Source organism: Meles meles, chromosome 15, assembly GCF_922984935.1.
Source record: "Meles meles chromosome 15, mMelMel3.1 paternal haplotype, whole genome shotgun sequence".
Classification (NCBI taxonomy): Eukaryota; Metazoa; Chordata; class Mammalia; order Carnivora; family Mustelidae; genus Meles; species Meles meles.
In genome coordinates, this window is record NC_060080.1 from 58,642,176 (window position 1) to 58,665,986 (window position 23,811).

At 37.8% G+C, this 23,811-nt stretch overlaps 1 protein-coding gene across 2 annotated transcripts in view; it reads right to left on the minus strand.

The window, feature by feature from the left end:
* The window catches only part of AFTPH (aftiphilin), a 65,209-nt gene that overhangs the window by 34,166 nt on the left and 7,232 nt on the right, over positions 1-23,811 (minus strand). For both annotated transcript variants that reach the window (XM_045979117.1, XM_045979115.1), the window contains exon 2: positions 1,421-3,384. In XM_045979117.1, coding sequence (XP_045835073.1) covers positions 1,421-3,352 — 1,932 coding nt within the window. In that variant the 5' untranslated portion in view covers positions 3,353-3,384. The remainder of the gene's footprint in view (positions 1-1,420; positions 3,385-23,811) is intronic.

A 23,811-nucleotide genomic window follows, 5' to 3' on the forward strand; every position in this document is an offset into this window, starting at 1 on the left:
TTGAGATGAGTGTTATTTTTATCAGTTGCCACTACAAAGCCGTGATTTTCTAGGGAGTTTTTTTTTTTTTTTTGAAGATTTTATTTATTTATTTGACAGCGAGAGCGAGAGCGAGAGAGAGAGAGAGAGAGATCACAAGTAGGCAGAGAGGCAGGCAGAGAGAGAGAGAGAGGGAAGCAGGCTCCCTGCCGAGCAGGGACTCAATCCCAGGACCCCTGAGATCATGACCTGAGCCGAAGGCAGTGGCTTAACCCACCGAGCCACCAGGCACCCCGGGAGTGTTCTTTTTGACACCTCTGGGGTTGAGGAAAAGTTAGGTTTAGCACAGGGTATAACTCAGGATTGGGGAACAACCTGGATATCAAACTGTGTCTTTAGGAGCTACTTTAAGTCAAAACAAATCTTGACTCTTCTCTGAAAGAGTCTGGAACAGAGAAGGATAAAGTCCAGGTGCTGGAGGTAAAAATAGTCTCCCTGACACACCTACTCCCCAGAAAGTGTAAACATAAATGGACGTTTGCAGGAAATTATAAGTCAATAAATACAGCCACAGTAAATCAACCTGTGACTGTTCCTTGTTCTAGGTCTACCCTTAATTCTTCTCATTCCTCATTCCAGGTCTTTAGTTGCTGTCAAATTATAAAGTCCAAATACGCTTTGTTCAAATTCTTTCTATCCTTCAATTCCCTATAGCCTTCAGCAGAGGCTGAGGTTTCAAATTCTGCTTGCTCTCTCCTGAACTCAAAACTGTACTTCGGGGGCACTTGGACAGCTCAACTGGTTAAGCTGGCTCTTGATTTCAGGCCAGGTTGTGATCTCAGGGTCCTGGGATCAAGCCCCTCCTCCATCAGGCTCTGCAGGGAGTGTGTCTGAGGGTTCTTTCTCTTTCTCTCTCCCTCTTCCTCTGCCCCTACCTTAGCTCATGCACATGCTCTGGTTCTCTCTCAAATAAATAAATAAATGAATGAATCTTAAACTGTATTCCAACTTCCTAGGTCTTTTGGTGGGCAAAATTAAAAGAGATTATTTCTGAAACTTAAAAAAAAAAAATCTTCCATATTTCAGTTTAACCTTCTTCTGAAAAAATCACCGTAAAGGTAAAAGCGAAAGGATTCACTGGATAGTTAATTAGCTAAACAATGAATTTTTATTTAGGTTCTATTTATGTTAATCAAAAAACCAAGTGAATTTCTGTAAATATTAAACTCACTGAGATAAAGAAAAAGCTTACCAAGCATTATTTACTATAGGATTGTCTATTTAAAGCTTACCAAAGGGTTGTGAAAAATGTAACTGACCTACAAATCAAGCAAGCATTATGTATCATGAGAGACTCCTTCGGCAGGTACCCAATCTAGAAATACTTTCTGAAAAGCCTCCACAGCAATTATAATACAAAATAGAAAAAATCAGTAAATACCTGAACTGAAGTGGCTGTTTCCCGTAAATGGCCACCAGCAACTGCTACTTTGGAAGTTGCTGAAGGGACACTGTGCATTTTGGGGGTTCCTGGAGTAGCAATCATTTCATCTGTCCTATGTGACTGCCAGGTTTCCTTTCGATGGTGAGATTCAGTAGCCTGCTGGTCTCCAAAAGCAGCCCAAGAGCAACTATCTTTCTGTCCATCCTCAAAAGCATTCCAATCTACAACCTGGCTAGGTCCAGCTGAACTGAAGTCCGCAAAATCATCGGAGTCTTGAAAAGCACTGCAGTCATCTTGAATATTTGGCACAGAATCGAAATCTCCAAATTCACCTTCTTGCCCACTTTCCAGTTTTGAAACAGGATCAGTGCCTGTCTCAGTAGACTTCCCTCCCAGCTTACATTCCTCTGATAAACTATCAGAAGTCTGTTTTAGGTCGGACTCTGTAAATATAATTTCATCTTGGCAAGAAACAGCATTCGTATCCCCAAACTCTCCGAAGTCATCACCTGGTTCACTAAAATGTGGAAAGTGCTCTGAGGACTCTTCAAAAGTGATATCACTCATTGAATCTTGAGTACCAGTAACAAAAGGTGGAGTTGTGCCACTGGCTGTGCCGAAGTCACCAAACTCATCCTCATTAGTATCGTTGCAAGTCACAAAGTCATTACTACTATCACCATTTTTTACACTTATAGAATCATCCAGAACATTTTCTTCTGTAGGATCAATGCTGGGGCTTTGGGAATAAGTAAACTTTCTATTTTCTTCTTTGGAAGAACCAACTTCATCATTAGCATCAGAAGCTTTAATAGAATCCATACATAGGTCAGCACACTCAGGAGTAAACAAATCAAGTTTTTCCTCAGTTTTACACTCTTCTCTCATACTGGCTTCTGAATTATCAGCTGAGTCTGCCAAATTCCAAGGCTTTGACTGAACACTTGATTTTAAAAATTCGTCCTGTTGCAATGTTGGAAGGCCTTGTTTTTCAGTACTGAAACCTCTAGTACTCATTATGCTTATTTCTGAAACACAAACCTGATCCTCTCCATCCATGTCTCCTTTATCATCAAAGCTTCTACCCAAAGACACTGCTTTTACAGAATTCAGTTCACTGACTCTGTTTATTTTATTGTTTTCCTGAATGGCTAATGCTTCTCTATCATTTAAAACTTCATATCCTATTTCTTCTAGTTGTATCCTTTCCTTTTTGGAAAATGTGGCAAAATCTGCAAATTCCTCAGCAGGACTAGGTGCACAGTCTAAGTTATACTCAGTACTACGAGTGCTAAGAGGCTTTCTTCCTTTTGAATTGGCTACAGTGTCCAGATCTTCTGTTCCCTGAGGATTTACAGTTTCCAATACTGCAAACCCATTTGTCAGAATCTCCAGACAAGGAGGCTTTTCACCATTGCAGCTCTCTAACTGCTTGTTTTGATGAACAACATTCATATCAGTTCTAAAATCTCCTGGAGAGAAACCTTCAGGTGTTCCAACATTCTGTCTCTGCTTCACTATAGTATTTAAATCTCCGAGACTTTCTACGCCATCAATGGAAGTATCTAATGTTTTAGATGAAATTATTTCTTTGCTGGTGGTAGAAAGTAAAACATCAGACTGTCCTTTTACAGGAGAAGAAAGTTCAGCTGTGATGTCTTTATCATTACCATTTTTAATGGACTTAAAGCTAGTAAGGCTATCTACATCTTCTGAGAAATCATGAATTGGCATAAAATGGTTTGAAGGTACAAACTCTTCCTTGGGACGAGTATAATCTGGTGCATCAAAATCAACAAACCCTACACCAGAAGGGCTAACTTCTGAAAACCCACCAAATTCCCCGAATTCATCATCATCATCATCCTCGGCTCCATTGTCTAGTGGTGGTGGGGATGAAGAGTACATTCGAATGATGTCTGGCTCCATTGCTCCACTGCTTTCAAATAATTAATTTACACCTGAAAAAAAAAAGAACAGGGTTTTTTGTTTTTTTTTTTTGTTTTGGAGGGGAGATTACATATATTAAGGTCTTTCAAAATTCTCTCAAAGCTATTTCAAAACAATGCAAATTTACAGTGCTCTGTTTTGTATCTTTCAAATTATTTTTCTCTTTGTTGAGATTACTTTACACAGCTATAATAGCAAAAAAAAAAAAAAAAAATTCTCTCCTCTAGTGTATGTTTCCAAGAACACTGGTATTACATTACTGAACTTGAGGTTTCCAAAAAAGTTGGAATAAACACAAAAGTATATTTACAAAATACTCTTTCGGGGAACTTGCCTGTTCTCTTAAGTTCTCTCTCCAGTCTGTTGGGGATTCAGGGCCTGCCCTACAGATTTGTACAACTTCTTTATAAATAAGACATGAAAATTTTATCTCTAATAATTGCTACAATATATTCCTCACTTGGCTTTTCAATGTTTATTTCTGACCCAAGTTAATTTTCTTTTTAAATAGACTAAAAGCAGTTTTTTTAAGAGCAGTTTTAGGTTCACTGCAACACTGAGCAGAAGGTACAGTAAATTCTTATATATTCCCAACCCCTACTCACGCATAGCCTCCTCTATTATGAACATCCTATACCAGAGTGGTGTATTTGTTACAACTGATGCACCTACACTGACATATACCACATCACTATCACCCAAGGTCCATAGTTTATATTGAGGTTTGCTCTTGGTGTTGTACATTCTTGGTTAGGACAAATGCATAAATATGAATCCACCATTAAAGTATCACACAGAGTAATTTCAATGCCCTAAAAATCCTCTGTTCCACCCATTCATGCCTCCCTTTCCCCTGCCCCTGGCAACCACTGATCTTTTTACTGTCTCCATAGTCTTGTCTTTTCTGGGATATTATATAGTTGGAATCATACAGTATGTAACATATGTAGCCTGCACATACTACATGATTGGTTCTTTCACTTACTAATATGCATCTAAGCCTCCTTCATGTCTTTTCATGGTTGATAGCTCATTTCTTTTTAGTGCTGAATAATATTCCATTGCCTAGATGTAGCCCAGTTTATTTAAGTCAATTTTTAAAATAATAACTTTAAGGGGCACCTGGGTGGCTCAGTGGATTAAGCCGCTGCCTTCAGCTCAGGTCATGATCTCAGGGTCCTGGGATCGAGCCCCGCATCGGGCTCTCTGCTCCGCAGGGAGCCTGCTTCTTCCTCTCTCTCTGCCTGTCTCTCTGCCTACTTGTGATCGCTCTCTTTGTCAAATAAATAAATAAAATCTTTAAAATAATAACTTTAATACTGAAATTGTTTCTGACTTAAAGGAAGTTGCAAAAACAATCGAGTTCTCACGTATATCCCACCCAATTTCCCACAATGATAGTAGGGTAAATGATGATAGTACATGACCAAACCAGAAAACTGCCATCAGTACAACACTATCAACTCAGCTACAGACCTTATTTAGATTTCACCAGTTTTGCATACGTGGGTCTGTGAAATTTTATCACACGTGCAGATTAGATTCAAATAGCCATCACTCTAACTAGGTTAAGAACTGCTGCAAAACAGCGCAATAATATTCATCAATATAAAGTAACTCCCTTGAGATACCTCTCAATACTCATACCCTCCCCGAAGTCCTAACTCGTGCCAGCCACTGATCTATCCTCCATCATTATAACTTTGCTACTTCACAAGTATTACGTACATGGAATTAAAGAATATGTAATTCTTTGAAGTTTTTTTTTTCATTTGGCTTAATGCCCCTGAGATCCATCCGTGTTGTTGCATGTCAAGAGTTCATTCTTTTTTTTTTTAAAGATTTTATTTATTTATTAGACAGAGATCACAAGTAGGCAGAGAGGCGGACGGAGAGAGGGGGAAGCAGGCTCTCTGCTGAGCAGAGAGCCCGATGTGGGGCTCGATCCCAGGACCCTGAGATCATGACCTGAGCTGAAGGCAGATGCTTAACCCACTGAGCCACCCAGGTACCCCAAGAGTTCATTCTTTTTTATGCCAAGTCGTCCTCCATTGTATGGCTGCACCACAGTCTGTTTCTCCATTCACTCAATGTAGGACATTTGGATTATTTCTAATCACAAATAATGACAAATACAGCTGCTACGAATATTTATGTACAGACAGTTATATGAACACGAGTTTTTAATTTTCTAAGATAAATTCTCAGGAGTGCAAATGCTTGGTTATAGTAAGTATAAGTTTAACTTTATGAGAAACTGCCAAACTGTTTTCCAAAGTTTAATTTTTCAGGGGACAAACTGATCAACTTTTCATTAGTAATTTTCATTATTTTGCTTTCATATAAGCTTGAGATTTAATATTCCTTTTTTTTTTTACTTTTAGTTGATTTTCTTAAAATTTAAATTCAATTAGCCAACATATAGTGCATCATTAGTTTCTGATGTAGTGTTCAATGATTCATTCATCTGTTGCTGCAGTTTTTTTTTTTTTTTAAAGATTTTATTTATTTATTTGACAGAGAGCGAGCGATCACAAGTAGGCAGAGAGGCAGGCAGAGAGAGAGGGGGAAGCAGGCTACCTGCTGAGCAGAGAGCCTGATGAGGGGCTCGATCCCAGGACCCTGAGATCATGACCTGGGCCATGACCTGGGCTGAAAGCAGAAGCTTAACCCACTGAGCCACACAGGTGCCCTGCAGTTAGTTTTTAATACACCTAGAATTTATTTTGGTATGTGATCTAAGGCAAAGGTCTAAGTAACTTTTTTTCTAAATAGCCAAGCAATTATCATAATTCCATTTCCTGAATAATCCTTCCTATACTCATTAGTTCATGGTATCTTCTTTCTATAGACATTTAACTCTCAAATGGAATCTCTATCTGGATTATCCTGTTTCTTTGTAATAAAAAGTCAAAAGGGCCACAAGACAGATTTATATTAAAAGCAAAGGCAGAATTAACAACAAAAGTCCTAGAATAAAACCAGCCCATAAATTGATACTTCCATGAACTGAAGCCCAAGGAATATTCCCTGCAATTCACAGTTGCAAAATTAGATACATGAAGAAAGTACTTTACTATAAAATTCAACCAGTTTTGTAAACTCAAAAAACAAAACAATTACTTTCTTTCAACTGTCAGAATAAAATTTCATAAGATTTTCTAGCTATAGGAAGAAGATACCTTAGAAGCCACTTAATTTAATTAGATATGAAGAAAATGAGGTCTATTGGTAAGCAACTTTCCCAAAGGTCATACAGTTGGTTAGAAGAGAATGGCTTCAGAATTTTGAGAAGGATCTTTGAGGTCAATGACTGGTCTGTCACTGAGAGTTATGTGAAAGAAATTGAACAAATCATAAGAAAAGAAAAAGATTTCATTGTAATATATCTATTTTAAACTGCCTTCCTTACAAAATCAGCATCATAAAGAAGAAAATGATGGCTTTACTTCTGAAATACCTTCTTTTCTGCTGATTTAAAGAGAAAAGGAAAATAACAGTAAAAGATACATATAAGCCCTACTTTCCTCCTTTGTCCAGAGTCCTGATAACCCCTTCCAATGTTTAGGTATACAGGGTAATTTGACCTCTAACAGTTTCCCTGTGATTATGAAGTTCCTCTTTTTAAAAATTCTCTGATCGTTAATGAGTGTGTGGGGAAAAGGCCATTTGCACACACATATTGCTGGTGGCTGTGTAAATTGTTAGAAGGCTACCAGAAGGCAATCTAGCTATACTATACAAACTGTTTTGTTTTTTTTTTTCTTAAAAGGAAAACAAAACGCTCCAAGGAATTGTTTAAGCAAATCATGCTTTGTCCTTCCAGTAGGATACTATGTAGCCATTAATATCATGATTCCTTTTTTTTTTTTTTTTTTTTAGTTTAAAAGCATTCATAATGATGGCAACATGTCAAAAGACACAAAAGCCAGCTTGAAGGGATTCTCAGTGGTAAAAATCAGTGACAACCTGAGCATCAAAATAAAGATAATATTGGATTATAATCTACTGAATAAAAGAATCAACTCTCAGTTCCCAGATATAAATACGTAAGATAACTGAAGCTTCAAAGTATCTTCCCAAAACACACTCAATTACAAAGGAAAAAAGTGTAACTTTACAGTGGTGGAGGGTGACACTTCACCAAATGATCAAAGTGGACATCATTAGTAACGGAAATACTGAAATCATGTATTTATCACCTGACAAGATGCAACAAGAACACCGGACCACTCCTGGAATATTGCTGCCCCAAACACACAACCTCAATCTATTCATGAGGAAACTTCAGACAAATTCATATTGAGAGACAGTCTACAAAACAACTGGCCTGTGATCTTCAAAAGTATCAATGTCGGGGGCACCTGGGTGGCTCAGTGGGTTAAGCCACTGCCTTCCGCTCAGGTCATGATCTCAGGGTCCTGGGATCGAGTCCCACATCGGGCTCTCTGCTCAACGGAGAGCCTGCTTCCTTTCCTCTCTCTCTGCCTGCCTCTCTTGTGATTTCTCTCTGTCAAATAAATAAATAAATAGAATCTTAAAAAAAAAAGTATCAATGTCATGAAAATTAAGGAAAACCTTAAGAACTCTTCCAAATTGAAGATGACTAAAGAGACATGACAAGTAAATTGAACACCTGATTTTCACTGGCTTCCCTTTCTATACAGGTCATTATTGGGATGACTGTGAAACCTGAATAGAGGCCAAGGAGCAATGTGCTGACGCTAATGTCTTGATTTTAAGGGCAGTATTGTGGTTATGCAAGAGAATGTCTTTGGTTGTCAGAAATGCACACTAACATACTTGGGAGAGGTGAAAATAGTAGACACCTGCACACCATTTGCCTAGCTCTCCCTAATGGTGAATCATATATAGTTCTAGTACAATAGCAAACCTGGAAATTGACCATGTTGGCACAGTACTATTAACTAGACTACAGACCTTATTCAGTCTTCACCTTTATAAAATAAAACAAAAACTTGCATCCACTTGTTTTTGTGTGTAGTTCTGTTCAATTTTATCCTATGTACAGATCAGTGTAACTATCACAACTACCAAGATACAGAACTGCTCCCTCTCCTGCACCCTATCCCTGGGCAACCACTGATCTGTTTTCTGCCTCCATAGTTTTGTCATTTCAAAAGTGTCATATAAATGAAATTATATAGTATGTAACCTTTTTTTTTTTTAAAGATTTTATTTATTTATTTGACAGAGAGAGATCACAAGTAGATAGAGAGGCAGGCAGAGAGAGAGAGAGAGAGAGGGAAGCAGGCTCCCTGCTGAGCAGAGAGCCCGATGCGGGACTCGATCCCAGGACCCCGAGATCATGACCTGAGCTGAAAGCAGCGGCTTAACCCACTGAGCCACCCAGGTGCCCCTACGTACAGGTTTTTGTGTTAACCTAAGTTCTTATTTTCTGGGACAAGTCCCCAAAGTGTGATTACTGGGCTCTACGGTTAAGTGCCTGTTTAGTTTCATAAAAGCCTGCCAAACTATTTTTCAGAGTGCTGTACCATTTTACCTTCCATAATACTTTACTTTTTTTTTTTTTTTTAAGACTTTATGTATTTGTCAGAGAGCGAGAGCACACAAGCAGGGGGAACAGCAGGCTCCCCACTGAGCAAGGAGCCTGATGCGGGATGTGGAACTTGATCCCAGGACATCAGCTGAAGGCAGACCCTTAACTGACTGAGCCACCCAGGTGCCCCCATAATACTTTACTTTTTAAAGAACCACCTGTGATGTTTCTTATTAGTACAATCAGTTCATGGTTAACCTACTGCTTTTCTTAAAACTTTTCATTATTTGAAAAATGAAATATTTTACTTAGCTCAGGCTTATTTCAAACTCGGATGTTAAGGAAATACCAAGATCTGAATCAGAAACTTCATAATCAAACCAACAACAAAGAAAAGACTTCTTCTTGTCACATCCTGAAAAAGAACTCTCTCTCTTTCTCCTTCTAGATGCAACAGGCTCTGTCAGCCTCCCAGACTATGAACATTTCCTCCTTTTTCAAAACGGTGTCACCTACCGATGGGAAGAACTTGGGCTACACATTCCCCTTCAGCAGGTCTTGGCTTTGGTCCAATTCACCCTTCAAAAATCCAAGAGAATGCTATTCTCAAGTTTCGGTCAAGAATGCCAACCAGCCAGTGGGGAGGAGGCTTGAAACTTTGCAACTCAGTAAAATTTGTTAGTTGAAGCATTATTTGTTAACTGAAGTAGCTGTATGATGAATTAGCATATCAAGTTTGACTTAAGACAAATTCTCCCTTTTTTTAAACACAGAAAATATGGACTTTAAATGGCTATTCCTTACTTAACAGGAAAAAGAGCTAGATGAGCTACTTTAATACTGTGCCTGGCACATAGCAACCTTAATAAATATTTCTTCATCCCTCTTTTTATTTTTTTTATTTTTTTTTAAAGATTTTATTTATTTATTTGACAGAGAGAGATCACAAGCAGACAGAGAGGCAGGCAGAGAGAGAGGAGGAAGCAGGCTCCCCGCAGAGCAGAGAGCCCGATGCGGGGCTCGATCCCAGAACCCCGAGATCATGACCCGAGCCGAAGGCAGCGGCCTAATCCACTGAGCCACCCAGGCGCCCCTTCTTCATCCCTCTTAATGGACTACTTACTTCACACCACAAGAAATTCTCTAATTTTATAATCTTAATAAACACATGCACGTGAGTATGTGTGTGTAGGAAGCTGTGTTCAACTTCCCATTTTTACGCCTGCTTATTCCAAGACCTCTTAAACAAGTAATTGTTTAAACAAGTAATGGGGGTATCTAGGAAAGATTCAAGCTATAGGATACACAAAAAGTAGACACGGGGCTTTCATGCTTGGGTAATAAATGGGGTATCCTGAAGTTAGAGCACGCAGATAGAAAATTTGGCAGACTTCTGCACTTTGGAGATCTGTCCATCAGAAATCACATCCTTAATACAGAGCCTAGGGGACAACATAAGTGAAAAACAGTAAATAAAAATGCAAACCAAAGATGATCTTCAGGGCTACAAACCATGAAAACCAAAGGATCTTCAGTTTGGTAATTCTTATAGGAGTCCAATACAGAAGGGCCAAGGGAATAATCCACAATCCTAGTAGCAATCAGCAGTGGAACCCTGAGTCCTCTGCCAGATTAGCAGCCAGGGTAACAAGGCATACAATGGGTGAAAGTGATTCAGTATTAATCATTCACAAGAAAAAAAGTAGCACCTGCTCAAGGAGTTCTAGCCTCAGGTCTGAAATGGTCATGGAAAAGAAGAGATGGTAGGTCTGTAGGTTGAAAACCCTGGGGTCAAGTGGAAAGGGAGGGCTGGTAACACAGAGGAATGAAAGGAGGAATGGGGCTAACTATCTTCTAAAACTACCTGGCAATTTAAAAATAGTTTCCCAAAAGGAACATAGTTGGAGCACTTAAGTTACCAGATATCAAGACCTGGTTTAAAGCTATGTGTCATGTGATAACAAAGATGCCACTGAAATGTGGAAGGGGAAAGGACAAGCCCTTTTTTTTTTTAAACAAATTGTGCTGGATCAAGTGAATACCTACACAGGGGGAACAAATCTTTGATTCTACATAATAACTCACACAAAAACCAGCTCCAGACAGACTGTAGGCCTAAATGTGAAAGATGTGAAAAAAAAATCAACGTTCTAGAAGAGAACTTAAGAGATTATTTTCATGACCTTAGAGAAGGCAACCTGTTTTAAATAGGGAGTAGAAAGCAATAATCATAAAAGAGAAAAATGATACATTGGACTTCATTAAGGTTTAAAACTTCTGTTCACCTAAAGAACAACATTAAGAGGGGCGCCTGGGTGGCTCAGTGGATTAAGCCTCTGCCTTCAGCTCAGTCATGATCTCAGGGTCCTGGGATTGCGCCCAGCATCGGGCTCCCTGCTCGGCAGGGAGCCTGCTTCCCCATCTCTCTCTGCCTAATTGTGATCTCCCTCTCTGTCAAATAAATAAATAAAATCTTAAAAAAAAAAAAAAAAAAAGAACAACATTAAGAGAGTGAAAAGGCAAGCCACTGCTGGGAGAAGGTATCTGTGGTACACATAACTGTCAAAGAACTCACAGTCAGAATATATACAGAATTCCTACAAATCAATGTGAGACAACCCAACAGAAAAATGGCGAAATACTAAAACAGGTAAATCACAAAAGAGATTATCCAAACAGCCAGTGGTGTATGAAAAGTCATCAGGGAAATGCACACTAAAATCACAGTAAGACACTACTATACACCCACAAGAACAGCTAACATTAAAACAATTTTAATCATAGCTACCAATAGCAACAATATGAACTGGTATTCTCATACTTTAACGGCTGGAGTGTAAATTGGTATACCCATTTGGAAAACTGGCAGTATTTACTAACACTGTATCAGGTATGTACTTCACAAAAGTGAGTACATATAGGCACTGAAGGCATGTACAAGACTGTTCATGACTTTATTCTTAGCTAAAAATAACTCAAGTGTCCATCAGCAGAATGGTTAAAATTAATCATGGCACATATATATATATATTATATACACATAATATATATATACAATGGCATACATTATGGATTATTATTACATTTAAAAACATGGATGGGGACGCCTAGATGGCTCAGTTGGTTGGGCCTCTGCCTTCGGCTCAGGTCATGAGCCCAGAGGTCCTGGGATCGAGTCCTAGATCGGGCTTCTTGCTCAGCAGGGAGACTGTTTCTCTCTCTGCCTCTGCCTGCTGCTCTGCCTGCTTGTGTTCTCCGTTTCTCTCTCTCTCTGACAAATAAATAAATAAATAAAATCTTTAATAAAATAAAATAAAAGCATGGATGACTGGGCGCCTGGGTGGCACAGTGGGTTAAGCCTTTGCCTTTGGCTCAGTTCATGGTCTCAGGGTCCTGGGATCGAGCCTCGCATTGGGCTTTCTGCTCAGCGGGGAGCCTGTTTCCCTCCCCCTCTCTCTCTGTCTACTTGTGATCTCTGTCTGTCAAGTGAATAAATAAATCTTTTTAAAAAAATCGATGACTAGGGACGCCTGGGTGGCTCAGTGGTTTAAGCCTCTGCCTTCGGCTCAGGTCATGATCCTAGGGTCCTGGGATCGAGTCCCGCATCGGGCTCTCTGCTTGGCGGGGAGCCTGCTTCCTCCTCTCTCTCTCTCTCTCTCTGCTTGCCTCTCTGCCTACTTGTGATCTCTCTCTGTCAAATAAATAAATAAAATCTTAAACCCCCCCCCCCCCAAAATCGATGACTATCACAGACATGATGTATCAAAGAAACCAGATATATACACACACAAAATATATATTGTGTGATTCCATTTCTGGGAATGGCAAAACAAAACTACGGTGATTAATTCAGAATAGAGGTACCTACAGCAAGTACAATATTGACTGGAAGAGGGTATAAAAGAACCTGGTGCATGTTAATAATGTTATCTCTTGATCCTAGTACTAGTTACATACGCACATATATTTGTAAAAATCCATCCCATTATACATTTAAGACTCGTACACTTCGCTGTATGTATGCTACAATAAAAAACAAAATGTTTCTCAGAAAATCAACATACTTAGATTAACAACAATTATATTACAAGTGAATGCATACAGGACCATAATAATAAACATACCATGCTATTAAAAAAAAGTTTTGCTTATTTATACTTTGCCTACCTCTGAGATTTAAGGTGATATAGGAGAAAGATCTTGGACTTGGAGTCAGATAGATACTAGGTTCAGATTCCAGTTTCCTCATTTACTAATTATGTGAGTTTGCCTTCCTTGAGCTTTAGTTTCCTATCTATAAAGAGGGGCTAGCAGTTTCTCCCTTTCAATGCTGTTGTGAGGATTACAGGTAACAGACCTTCAGTACCTGGCACATTCTGTACCTCAGCAAATTATCAACTATCATTACATTTTAACTTACACCAAGTTTGTGATTCAAACCATAATCTACCCTTAACAAAAATCTAAGCCAATGTTTTCTTAGTTGCCAAAAACATTCACATGACTCTGAATATACTTTAAAAGGTCAATGAAAGAAAAAGTCACTTAAGAAAAATATTACTAACCATACTAAAGATACAGGACATTGCCTATATTGCCAATTTCTAGAACCCATCCCTGGAAAATATGAAACAATGCTCAAGGTTGAAGGACTGAAACCATAGCCTCTGAACCACTGGTAGTTCAGAGGCTAGCAGTAGTCTATTAAAGGTATCAAGGTTTTGATGAGGAACAGGACAATACCACCCAGAAGTCCTCACTAGTAACTTGAAGTAAACTGGCTCTAGATACTATCCATTTAGAGAAAAGACCACAAGAATAAAGGCTTCTAAGAAGGTACCTGGTTGGGATGGAAAGGATTCCATATATTCCTCTAAGATAGAGTTCATCCTTGACCACCCCTTTATCCACCGTTCACATAGAGTATTAACGATCTTAAGGGTCTTTGGGCTCACATTTGGTGGTAGAGGTAAAGTCTCTGAGAGGCCCTTTAGGAATTTCTCAGATTCAAACACTGAGAGAACCTTCCAGACAAGCTAAAAACTCACCAGGAAAGAAACTCCCATGTTTTACAGGGCACCAGCCAAGCTGCATCAATGTGTACATCAACTTTCAAGACCAGATAAGCACACCCAGATTATACCATCCCCAGCTTTATTGAGGACCTTACACTCCAAACTTAGTTTTACTGGACTGGAACACGGGTGGGGGTAATGGAGAACACATATAAGCAGAAGGGTGGTGGTTAGAAAAAAGAAAAGACAGACAACCATATCTGAAGTTGTGCTACAATCTTTAAGTAGTACAAACTATACCACCAAGGTTTGGTTAACAGATTACACACACAAAAAAACTGTTATCTTCTTACCATGATGTCTAAGGTTTTTAATGACTCACTTGTCAAATCATTTGGGTGAGTGATGGGGAAAAAATGTGTATTTCCTTTAGAAAAATGAATGAAAATGTTACATAAGCAATTAACAACATTGATTTGCATTACAAATGTTGCCTGCTATTCCAGTAGTTCAAATTATTCAAATCTTTACTGTAATATCCTCACAGGAGTTTTAAGATAACTATCAAAATATACTGTCAATGAATCTGTCCAGCCTACATTCTGCTTAAGAGTTAGCTTGTCTCAGAAAGAGCCCTTCTTCTGAGCAATACGAAGATATAGATTTTAGTTAACTTTCTGGCTTTTGATACATCTAGAGATGACTGGACCATGCGAGACGTTACAGAAGTTTTCATGCTTCTAAAACTGAAAATCTACAAGAATAATAATCTTCATTTTTCCTTTTTGAGTGATTTTGTCCTCAGCATATTATATTAGCTCTATGGTTGCTAACAAAACAAGGAAAGCCCCTAAAAAGAGATGCTTTTTAGCTAAGAATTGAGAAAAGTTTTGTTGTTGTTTTTTGTAGGACTCCATTCAACATAAGCTGCAAACTTAAGGCTATTTAATCAAATTTCTATTAATTCTGAAGCTGAGTATTTTTAAGAGATCTTGTAATTCCTTATAAACTTGCCAGTTTAAAAACAAAAATCCAAGACATCACAGACATCAACTGCCAACACACAGTATTGTTTAAAATATTTGTTGAGGGGCGTCTGGATGGCTCAGTTGGTTAAGCGCCTGCCTTCAGCTCAAGTCATGATCCCAGGGTTCTGGAATTGAGCCCCTTATGGGGTGGACTCCCTGCTTAGCCAGGAGTCTGCTTCTCCCTCTCCCTCTGCCCCTCCACCCTGCTCATGCTTTCTCTCTCTCACTCACTCTCTCAAAAAGATAAATAAAATCTAAATAAATAAATAAAGCATTCATTCGACAAATAGTATATTCCAAGTGCTTTCATTTTCTGCTTACACCAATATCAAGTTAACATTTATTCAACGTTATGTGTTGAAACTATGTGAAAAGCATTCATGAATTATTTCACTTAGTCCTCATACTATGCGATGAGGTAGGAATTATTATCTTCATTTTACAAATAAAAGCTTACAAAGGCTAAATAATCCCTCATGGTGGTGTAATTACTAAGCAGTGAATCAGTCACAAGCTAATAAAATAACTGAAATGTCTTATTGCAGAAATAATTGACAGCAAATACTAGAATTACAAGAATCAACCCTTAAAGGTTTCTGAGTTCAGAAAAAAAGTTTCTGAAACTTCCACAGTAATTTGGAAGGAGAAAAAAGATGCTTACAACCTAATAACCAACAAAAATGCCAAGAGGTTAGTGTTTTCTTTTAGTATTAATGTACACAGTAGTAAAAATGTGGTGAAGAATGAAACAAGCAGGAAAATATCTTCATAACTAAGCTGATTACCCTCAAAAGGCCAGACTGCCAAAAATGACAACCAAATTTTGTCTTCCCGATTTTGATGTCAATAAGGATGATTCACAAAAGTACAAATATCATATGTACAATGTAAATGAGGACATAAGCAGCAACTCACATTCACTCTTCAATGAATGTTGCTAAATAGCAATGAGTTACCATTTTACAAAAGGCAGTTTTCAAAAATTCCTAAGAAAGAGCTTTCCTTTTACTGTGTATTTTAACTTTTTACATAAATCCATAAGGCTTTTTATTTGTGTTTGTATGGTTCCATAGTAAAAATTAAACAAGATAAAAACATCTGAAACTGTTTTACCTTTAATTCATTATATCAACTGACCATATTTGAGAGATTACTAGCTATTATTCCCCAAAAGGTACTTCAACTTGAAAATGAATAAATGATATTGGATCACTGCTGATAACAAAGACAACAAAATGGAAGCAGCAGTGAGGATAGATGCATTAGCCCTGGGAAACATTTTTTTCCCCAGTACTCTCTGCTCTTACTACAGTTACAGAATAAATTAGCCACTCTAATTTTCCCTCTAATAACCCCGAACCTTTACAACAATGAAAACAGAAGCTAAAAGCAGGAACTACTTCAGTTTCATGTCCTTTCACTAAAATCTTGCTTACATCTACAATATTGTCTACAGATAACCCCTGGACCTTCTGTTCTCTGAACTGCTTGCTCAGAGGAACCTTTGAATTTCTCCATTACTACTGATGCTTTCTCATCAAGCTTATGAAGGTTCAAGAGTCTTCCAATCTCAAAACAAATCAGAGCAAAACAAAACAAACTCCTCCCTTTTGTGTCCTTCTACCTCTCCTCCTCCTCACCATACCAAGCTTCTTTTTGCTATCTCTACTTCCTAACCTCCCATTCACTCCCTCAACCCAGCACAATCTGGCTTCTGTCCTACCACTCCACTGAAACTGCTCTTGCAAGAGGTACTTTACTAGAGCTCAAAAGACTGGAAATGTTGTGCAGGAATAGGCAGGCCTCTGTTGTCCGCCACTGCATCCTCAGGGCCTGGTGCACAGGAGGAGCTGAACACACGATTATTGTTCTTGCTGGGACATTTACTCCAATGACCACTTGTGAACTGTCTCCTCCTCCACCTCGCACTAGGTTTCTAAACCCTAGCTCTGGTGCTCCACCAAGTTAGGAAACACCAAAGTTGTTAAGGTAAGTAAGCGTCTGAGAAAGGCTGGTCTGAAATGTAACACATGTAAAGGAGAGCAAACCCAATCATTTGTGCTGCACCTGTTTGAAAAAAAGAGTATGTTGAGAGGGGTAGTACTTATATGCAAGCTAGGAGAAAAAAAAATCAGCTGAAGGACAAATTTCTGTTCACCCAACAGAACAGACCAACTGAACAGATCACTGAACAGACCAACTAGTATGACTCTCTGATTTGAGGCAGTTTCACACCCTAAGTGGAGGTGTCAGCTGGTGTCTCCGGAGCGTGATGGGACTCTGATGGCCCAACTAATTTCCCCTGCTCTTGTTCTCAGCTCCCAGCAACTTTAATGCTCCATGTAAAATTTCCCACAGATTTGCAATCAGCCGGCATGAATAGCTGACATGTTTTGAAAGAGATTTCTTGCTGTAAAGCTTTAGATTTAAATTCTGGCCAAGACTGATGAGTTAAAACTCAATATCCCATGGTGTTCTGAAAAAAATTAAAACCAAAAACACAAAACCTACTTTGTGGACTTTCAAAACAGAAACCCCCCCTCTAGTCTGTAACTAAAATACATACATGTTGGCAGATCTTTGGCAGCTGCCCTTCCTGACAGTGCTACTCTCTACTAAATGCCTACTATGAGAGCACTTCACCTTTTAAAGAAAAAAACCATCTAGTATAGTTCTAAAATTGCAACCAAGTGCAGTTAGAATTCAATTATCTGAGCTAATGAGAAAGGGTGCTGTGTCCTACATAACCTATAACTCACCAATTTGGCTTTAAAATATGACCTATGTAACAGCAGATTTACCTCACAAATTGTCTTTTCTAAGTGCTATTTGTTACTTTAATTTGTTCCCTGACTACCCATCAATTGAGAAAAAGATAACCTAGAAACATGTGAGAAGGAAACCAGATGATGAACCAGACTTAAAAACAGCCATACATCATCCACAAATAGCAACAAATAATGACATTCTTGGGGTGAGTTATTATAAAACAAAAGTTTTATATATGTGGAAAATCAAATATAAACGCACTCCAAAACAGTGCTCAGGAGTGTATGTGCGTGTGGTATACACAGGTAATGCCACAAGTAGGGTCCCCTATACTGATAACCTTCATGGAAACTATGGAAGGAATTCTCTTAGCAAACAAATTCTAGGTGGTTGACCTTTTAATAGTGTTGTTCCTTGGTTTAAAGTTTTACTTTCTCCTGAGAGGTAGAAAGGCTAAAGGGTAAAAAGAATTTCACCAAACAGTACTTACCCTTATTTTCTGGGTAGTCTTGATAGTTCTATACCATTTTGTCTTAAAAGCTGGTCAGGATCACCTGAACTGATTTTATAAACTTAAATTTATAAACCAGGAATAGGTCATAACGCAAAGTAAAACAAACAAACAAAAAAACAAACAAAAAACAACAACAACAAAAAAACAGGACAAAAAGGACACTGAAGAATTTAACAAAAATGGCCAAAACTCACAGTCAATTTCCTCTAAATACTATTAGTACCACGAAGGTTAGGGAAACGCAGGTCCCTCTATATAGATGTTATGAACAATGTCAAGTAATCAATTAAAAAAAAAAAAACCTGGAAATTTGTCCATATTTTTTACCTTTAAACGATGTAAACAACAGGATTTAAGCAGACTTAAAACTTCTGCAGTATTTCTATTGTATTTTCTAAAACATCTATTCTCCTATGATCAGTTTTATAGAAAGCTCATTTTATAGTCTTGTAGGCATTGCTTACAGTTTGCTACAAGGAAAAAATCCTCAAAATTATCTCTGTGCAAAATCTTAGCACAGAATTTGTGTTAATAATGTATGTCTATCATAACAAGAACTGTTTGCACGCATCAATTTTGTTCAAGATTTAATCCCCCTCACAATAATACCATCATTCTCTTTCCTTCTGATCCACTTCCTCTAAGTCCAATTACTGCTTCCAGCATGTAAGAGGAGGGAACAGAGCTTCTTTCAAAATAAAGAACTCCTCCTTCATCTGGTGCTTAGAATGACAAAATGCATTCTTAAATTACATTATTTGAATGAACTAAGTAATTTGATAAAATGGAAGTATTCATTTTCTCTTCACAGAATTTTACACATAGTAATAAAAAATATATTTGTTTTTCAAATTTATACTACCCCCAAACTAGGAAGCAAGCCACTTTAAGAATAAAATTAAAGACACTATTGGTGGGAGTAAATGTTGGTTCATACTCCAGGCAATTCTGCAATATACCAAAAATTTTAATGCATATTTTTTGGACTAAACAATTTCATCCACAAAAATGTATCCTATAGAAGCATTCACAGAAGTATATGAAGATCATTCCCCCAAAATGTTAACTCCTACAGTTTAAAAAGCAACTGAAAATAAAAAATATTTATCAACAAGGAATAGGGTAAATAAAAAATATAGACTACATTACTAATTGGGAAATGTTTCTATAACACATTTTTAAGTGAAAAAAACATTTCTGAAAGGCATTCTCTCTTGATTCTCCTCTTACTTACCACAGCCTTCTCCTCCTTCAGTGGATCTGCTTCTTTTGCTTGCCTCTCAAATTTCAGTGTCTCCCAGGCCCCAGCCTCCCCATATTCTTATCCTGGAGAGATCTCATCCACCTTTTGCTTTTACAGGTTCATAATACCGAAACCCCTATCTATCTACAGGCTGCCCAACCGCCAGATCTGTCTACCCAAACGCCTTTCTGAGTATCTCTACTTGGATGTCCCAAAGATAGCTCATATTCTCCAATTCCAAAGCTGAAGTCAAACTCTACTCAAAGAACAGAAACCACTTCTTCCTACACAACATTCTGAATTCTAAGTCCAGAAATCCGAGTGTTATCCCTGGCCACTCCCCCTTTGCCATCCCCAACCCATGAATTAAATCGACCACAAATTAAATCTTCTATATTGCTTACTCTATTTGTTTTAATATCCCCTGACCAATAGTTCATTTAAGGGCCTTATTATTTTTGGCCAGGATTACTACAGTCTACTTGAAACTCTTATCTTATCCAACATGGCTAAGATACTCTCTCTTTGCTCCAGTCAGACAAAGTACCCCCTGGTTCCTCCACTGGCACTGTTACCTCTAGGTTGTTACATGTCATTTTTTCTAACTTCCTGTCCTTCCGTGTTTGGAGAACCCATTTACTATATCTTCAAACCTTATTCAGTCATGAAGTTTTCTGTGAAATGAGATCACCAATACTTAACAAGGTGTTATGTCGTAGGTACTATGCTTGGTGTTAATCATACACTATCCAACTTAATCTCAACCACCCATTGTTCTAGAGGAATAAAACAGACTCAGAGAGGTCAAATAATCTGCTCAAGGTCCCATAAAGACCAAGTATGGAAAGTAGGGCTCTAACATTACAGCCGGTATTCTTTTCATTATGTCATGTTGCCTTTCTGAATTAATCAATCCTTCTTTATATCTACATCTTTTATTACATCTGACAAAGTAAATCAAACTTGTTTCTATGTTTTTCTCTTCCAATAGCCTATAAACCCACACTACTCAATCTTAGCTCTGTATTGTTTTCCTTTTTTAATAGAACAGGTGGACCTAAAGATCGGTATTTTTCAAAAAGTTTGAAAGATGGTGCTGATTGTCAGCAAAAATTGAGAGCCACTGAGTTTTATTTCCAGACGATAAGACTATCACCAGGGGCACCTGGGTGGCTCAGTGGGTTAAAGCCTCTACCTTCAACTCAGGTCATGATCTCAGGGTCCTGGAATCGAGCCCCACATTGGGCTCCCTGCTCACTGGGGAGCCTGTTTTTCTTCCTCTCTCTTTGCCTGCTTCTCTGCCTACTTGTGATCTCTGTCAAATAAATAAATAAAATCTTAAAAAAAAAAAAAAAGACTATCACCTGACTTTTTACCTTGAGGATGACATAAATGTCCGTAAACTTCACTGCTGAACTCACTGATTACAGGTAAGTCAATGAAACTGTAATTTTTCTTATAAAAAGTTTTCCTCTATTTAAAATGATTTAACTGTATAAATGTTTCTTAAAGTTCTGTCATACACATTTATCTGAGAATATCACAAAGAAATTTCACACTCAAGATTTTAAAAAGAGTTCACAATATAAAATTTTTGATATTTTTCTTAAATGAAACTTGGAAAATTTCCATAAAGGATCAAATTTAAATTACTGCAATAATCCTTGAAACAGATGCAATTATGTATATAATTTAAATGTTACCGAACCCTTGGAAAAAATGTTTTAAAAATTTAATCCATTTCACTTGCAGCTGAATATTAAGAAATGAATGTGAACAGCAACAAGAGAAACTTTTCTCTACTTCCAGAAACCAAGATCACTGGTAATCTGATTACAATCTATACTTTTTATTTAGGTGCAACACTTGCACTGTTTCAGGAAAACTTCTGAAGACTAATGTGATGGAAAGCTGTCATCTGCTGGCTCATTATGATATAGCGGAATGCATCTGCAATATGAACGGAGTAAGAAAAAATGATGACTTGACTATAGGTAAAAAGTAATGAATAAAAAAGTAATGAATATGCAAACATTCCAGTTTGGGCTTCAGCAAAGAGAAAATTTGGATGTGATACCTGAAACTCTTGGTATTTCTTCTTTTTTTAAGGAACAAAGATGCTATTAAAACTATCCAGTACAAAGAATTAATTTATCTCTTAATGTAAGGTCATTACTTTTTATAAATAGCTACTAAAAACAAAAGCCATAAGAAAAGAAATTAATGCCTTAGATTTTTGAGGGTCACTGTAGCAGAAATATTTTACCTGAAAATATTTTAGGTCAACATTTCTACATCCAAATAATAATTAAGATGAGAGATGATTAACCACAGCAAAATAGAAAATACTACAAAACATAAGCAATGACTAAAAAGAAAACAATCTCAAAAACATCCACCTTGGAGGGTATGTGAGGCAGAAACATCATTCACTTTATCTCTTTAAATAACCGTGGTCTCATTAAGATATATGCAAATATCAAAGATCCTACTCCGAGAAGTTGCGCTTTTCAAAGTATCATTTAAAGTTTTTTTTTTTTTTTTTTTTTTTTAAATTTTATTTATTTATTTGACAGACAGAGATCACAGGTAGGCAGAGGCAGGCAGAGGCAGGCAGAGGCTCCCCGCTGAGCAGAGAGCCCGACGCGGGGCTCGATCCCAGGACCCCGGGATCAAGACCCGAGCTGAAGGCAGAGGCTTCAACCCTGACTCAGGTCATGATTGGGATAAGTCCCATGTTGGGCTCTCTGCTCCGCGGGGAGCCTGCATCACCCTCTCCCTCTGCCTACTGCTCTGCCTACTTGTGCTCTATCTCTGTCAAAAAAAAAAAAAAAAAAAAAAAGAAAAGAAAAGAAAAGAAAAAGAAAAGCCAAAACAAAACAAAACAACCCAAAAACTTAAAGTTAACATTTAAAGACTAATAAGATGTGAATAAAGAATCATATTCTCTATTACCTAAACAAAGAATTGTTAAATTTAACATAAAAATTCAATGTTAGCAATGCAGAATTTTTACATTTGTTGTTAAATCTGTTAGGTATTTTTTTTTTAAAGATTTTATTTATTTATTTGACAGACAGATCACAAGTAGGCAGAGATGCAGGCAGAGAGAGGGGGAAGCAGGCAGGCTCCCTGCTGAGTAGAGAGCCCGATGCAGGGCTTGTTCCCAGGACCCTGAGATCATGACCTGAGCCGAAGGCAGAGAGGCCTTAACCCACTGAGCCACCCAGCCACCCTTTTGTTAGGTATTTTATTTATTTATTTTTTTTTTGCTGCTCATGTAAAATGGGGTCTCCACTTCCATCTTATTTTCTAACTGCTGAGTACTACTTATAAAATTGAAAGCTCCTGTTACTTGTAAAGTTTACCATCACAACATAAGCAAACTGGAATAGTCTGACCGTTTCCTTTCCAATTCTTATGTCTCTCTTTTTCTTTATTGTGTTGGCTAATGCCTCCAATACCAAATCTAATGGTAGTGGTGATAGCAGGCATTAGTATTCCCCCTAAATTAAGATACTGATTTTTTGATTTGAGGCATATACATTTAAAAAAATTAAAAATGAGTTTCAAAATTTATAGAGTTATAGTATTTATGGAATTACATAATTTTTCTTAGGTCTATCTGTTAAAGTAACCAAAATCCCAATACTTCTTAATTGTTTTCAATGTGTTCATAAGGGAAGTCCAGTTTGTCTTCTGCTACAGGAAAAAGGTATGTTTCCAAATAATCAGATAAGCTTGTATTAGATTATTTGCTCGATTACACACATGTCAAACAAAAATATTTAAGTTACTCGACCCAATTTACTCCTTACTTTCACTTTTACAAACAGGTCTCAAAACAGACTTAGATTTTCTTTTCTTTTTTTTTTTTTTTAAAGATTTTATTTATTTGTTTGACAGAGAGAGATCACACGTAGACAGAGAAGCAGGCAGAGAGAGAGAGAGAGGGAAGCAGGCTCACTGCTGAGCAGAGAGCCCGATGCGGGACTCGATCCCAGGACCCTGAGATCATGACCCGAGCCAAAGGCAGCAGCCTAACCCACTGAGCCATCCAGGCGCCCCAGACTTAGATTTTCTTAAGTATGAACATATTCAAACTAGTAGGGTAAGTTCTTCCAGGTTTCATCCAGGCTCTTTTCTTACTCAGCTTCCCCCACAAATAATCTCATCCATCTAGGCTTTAATTATCACATTCTAGAACTCCCAGATTTATCACTACAGCCCAACCCTCAAACCTGAGCTTCAGACCTCCCAGGGCTACTCTCTACTAGTTCTCTCCACTTGAATTCCTCAACTCAAACTGAGCTTAACAGTAACAGAACTTAAGCTTTTCTTCCTCAAA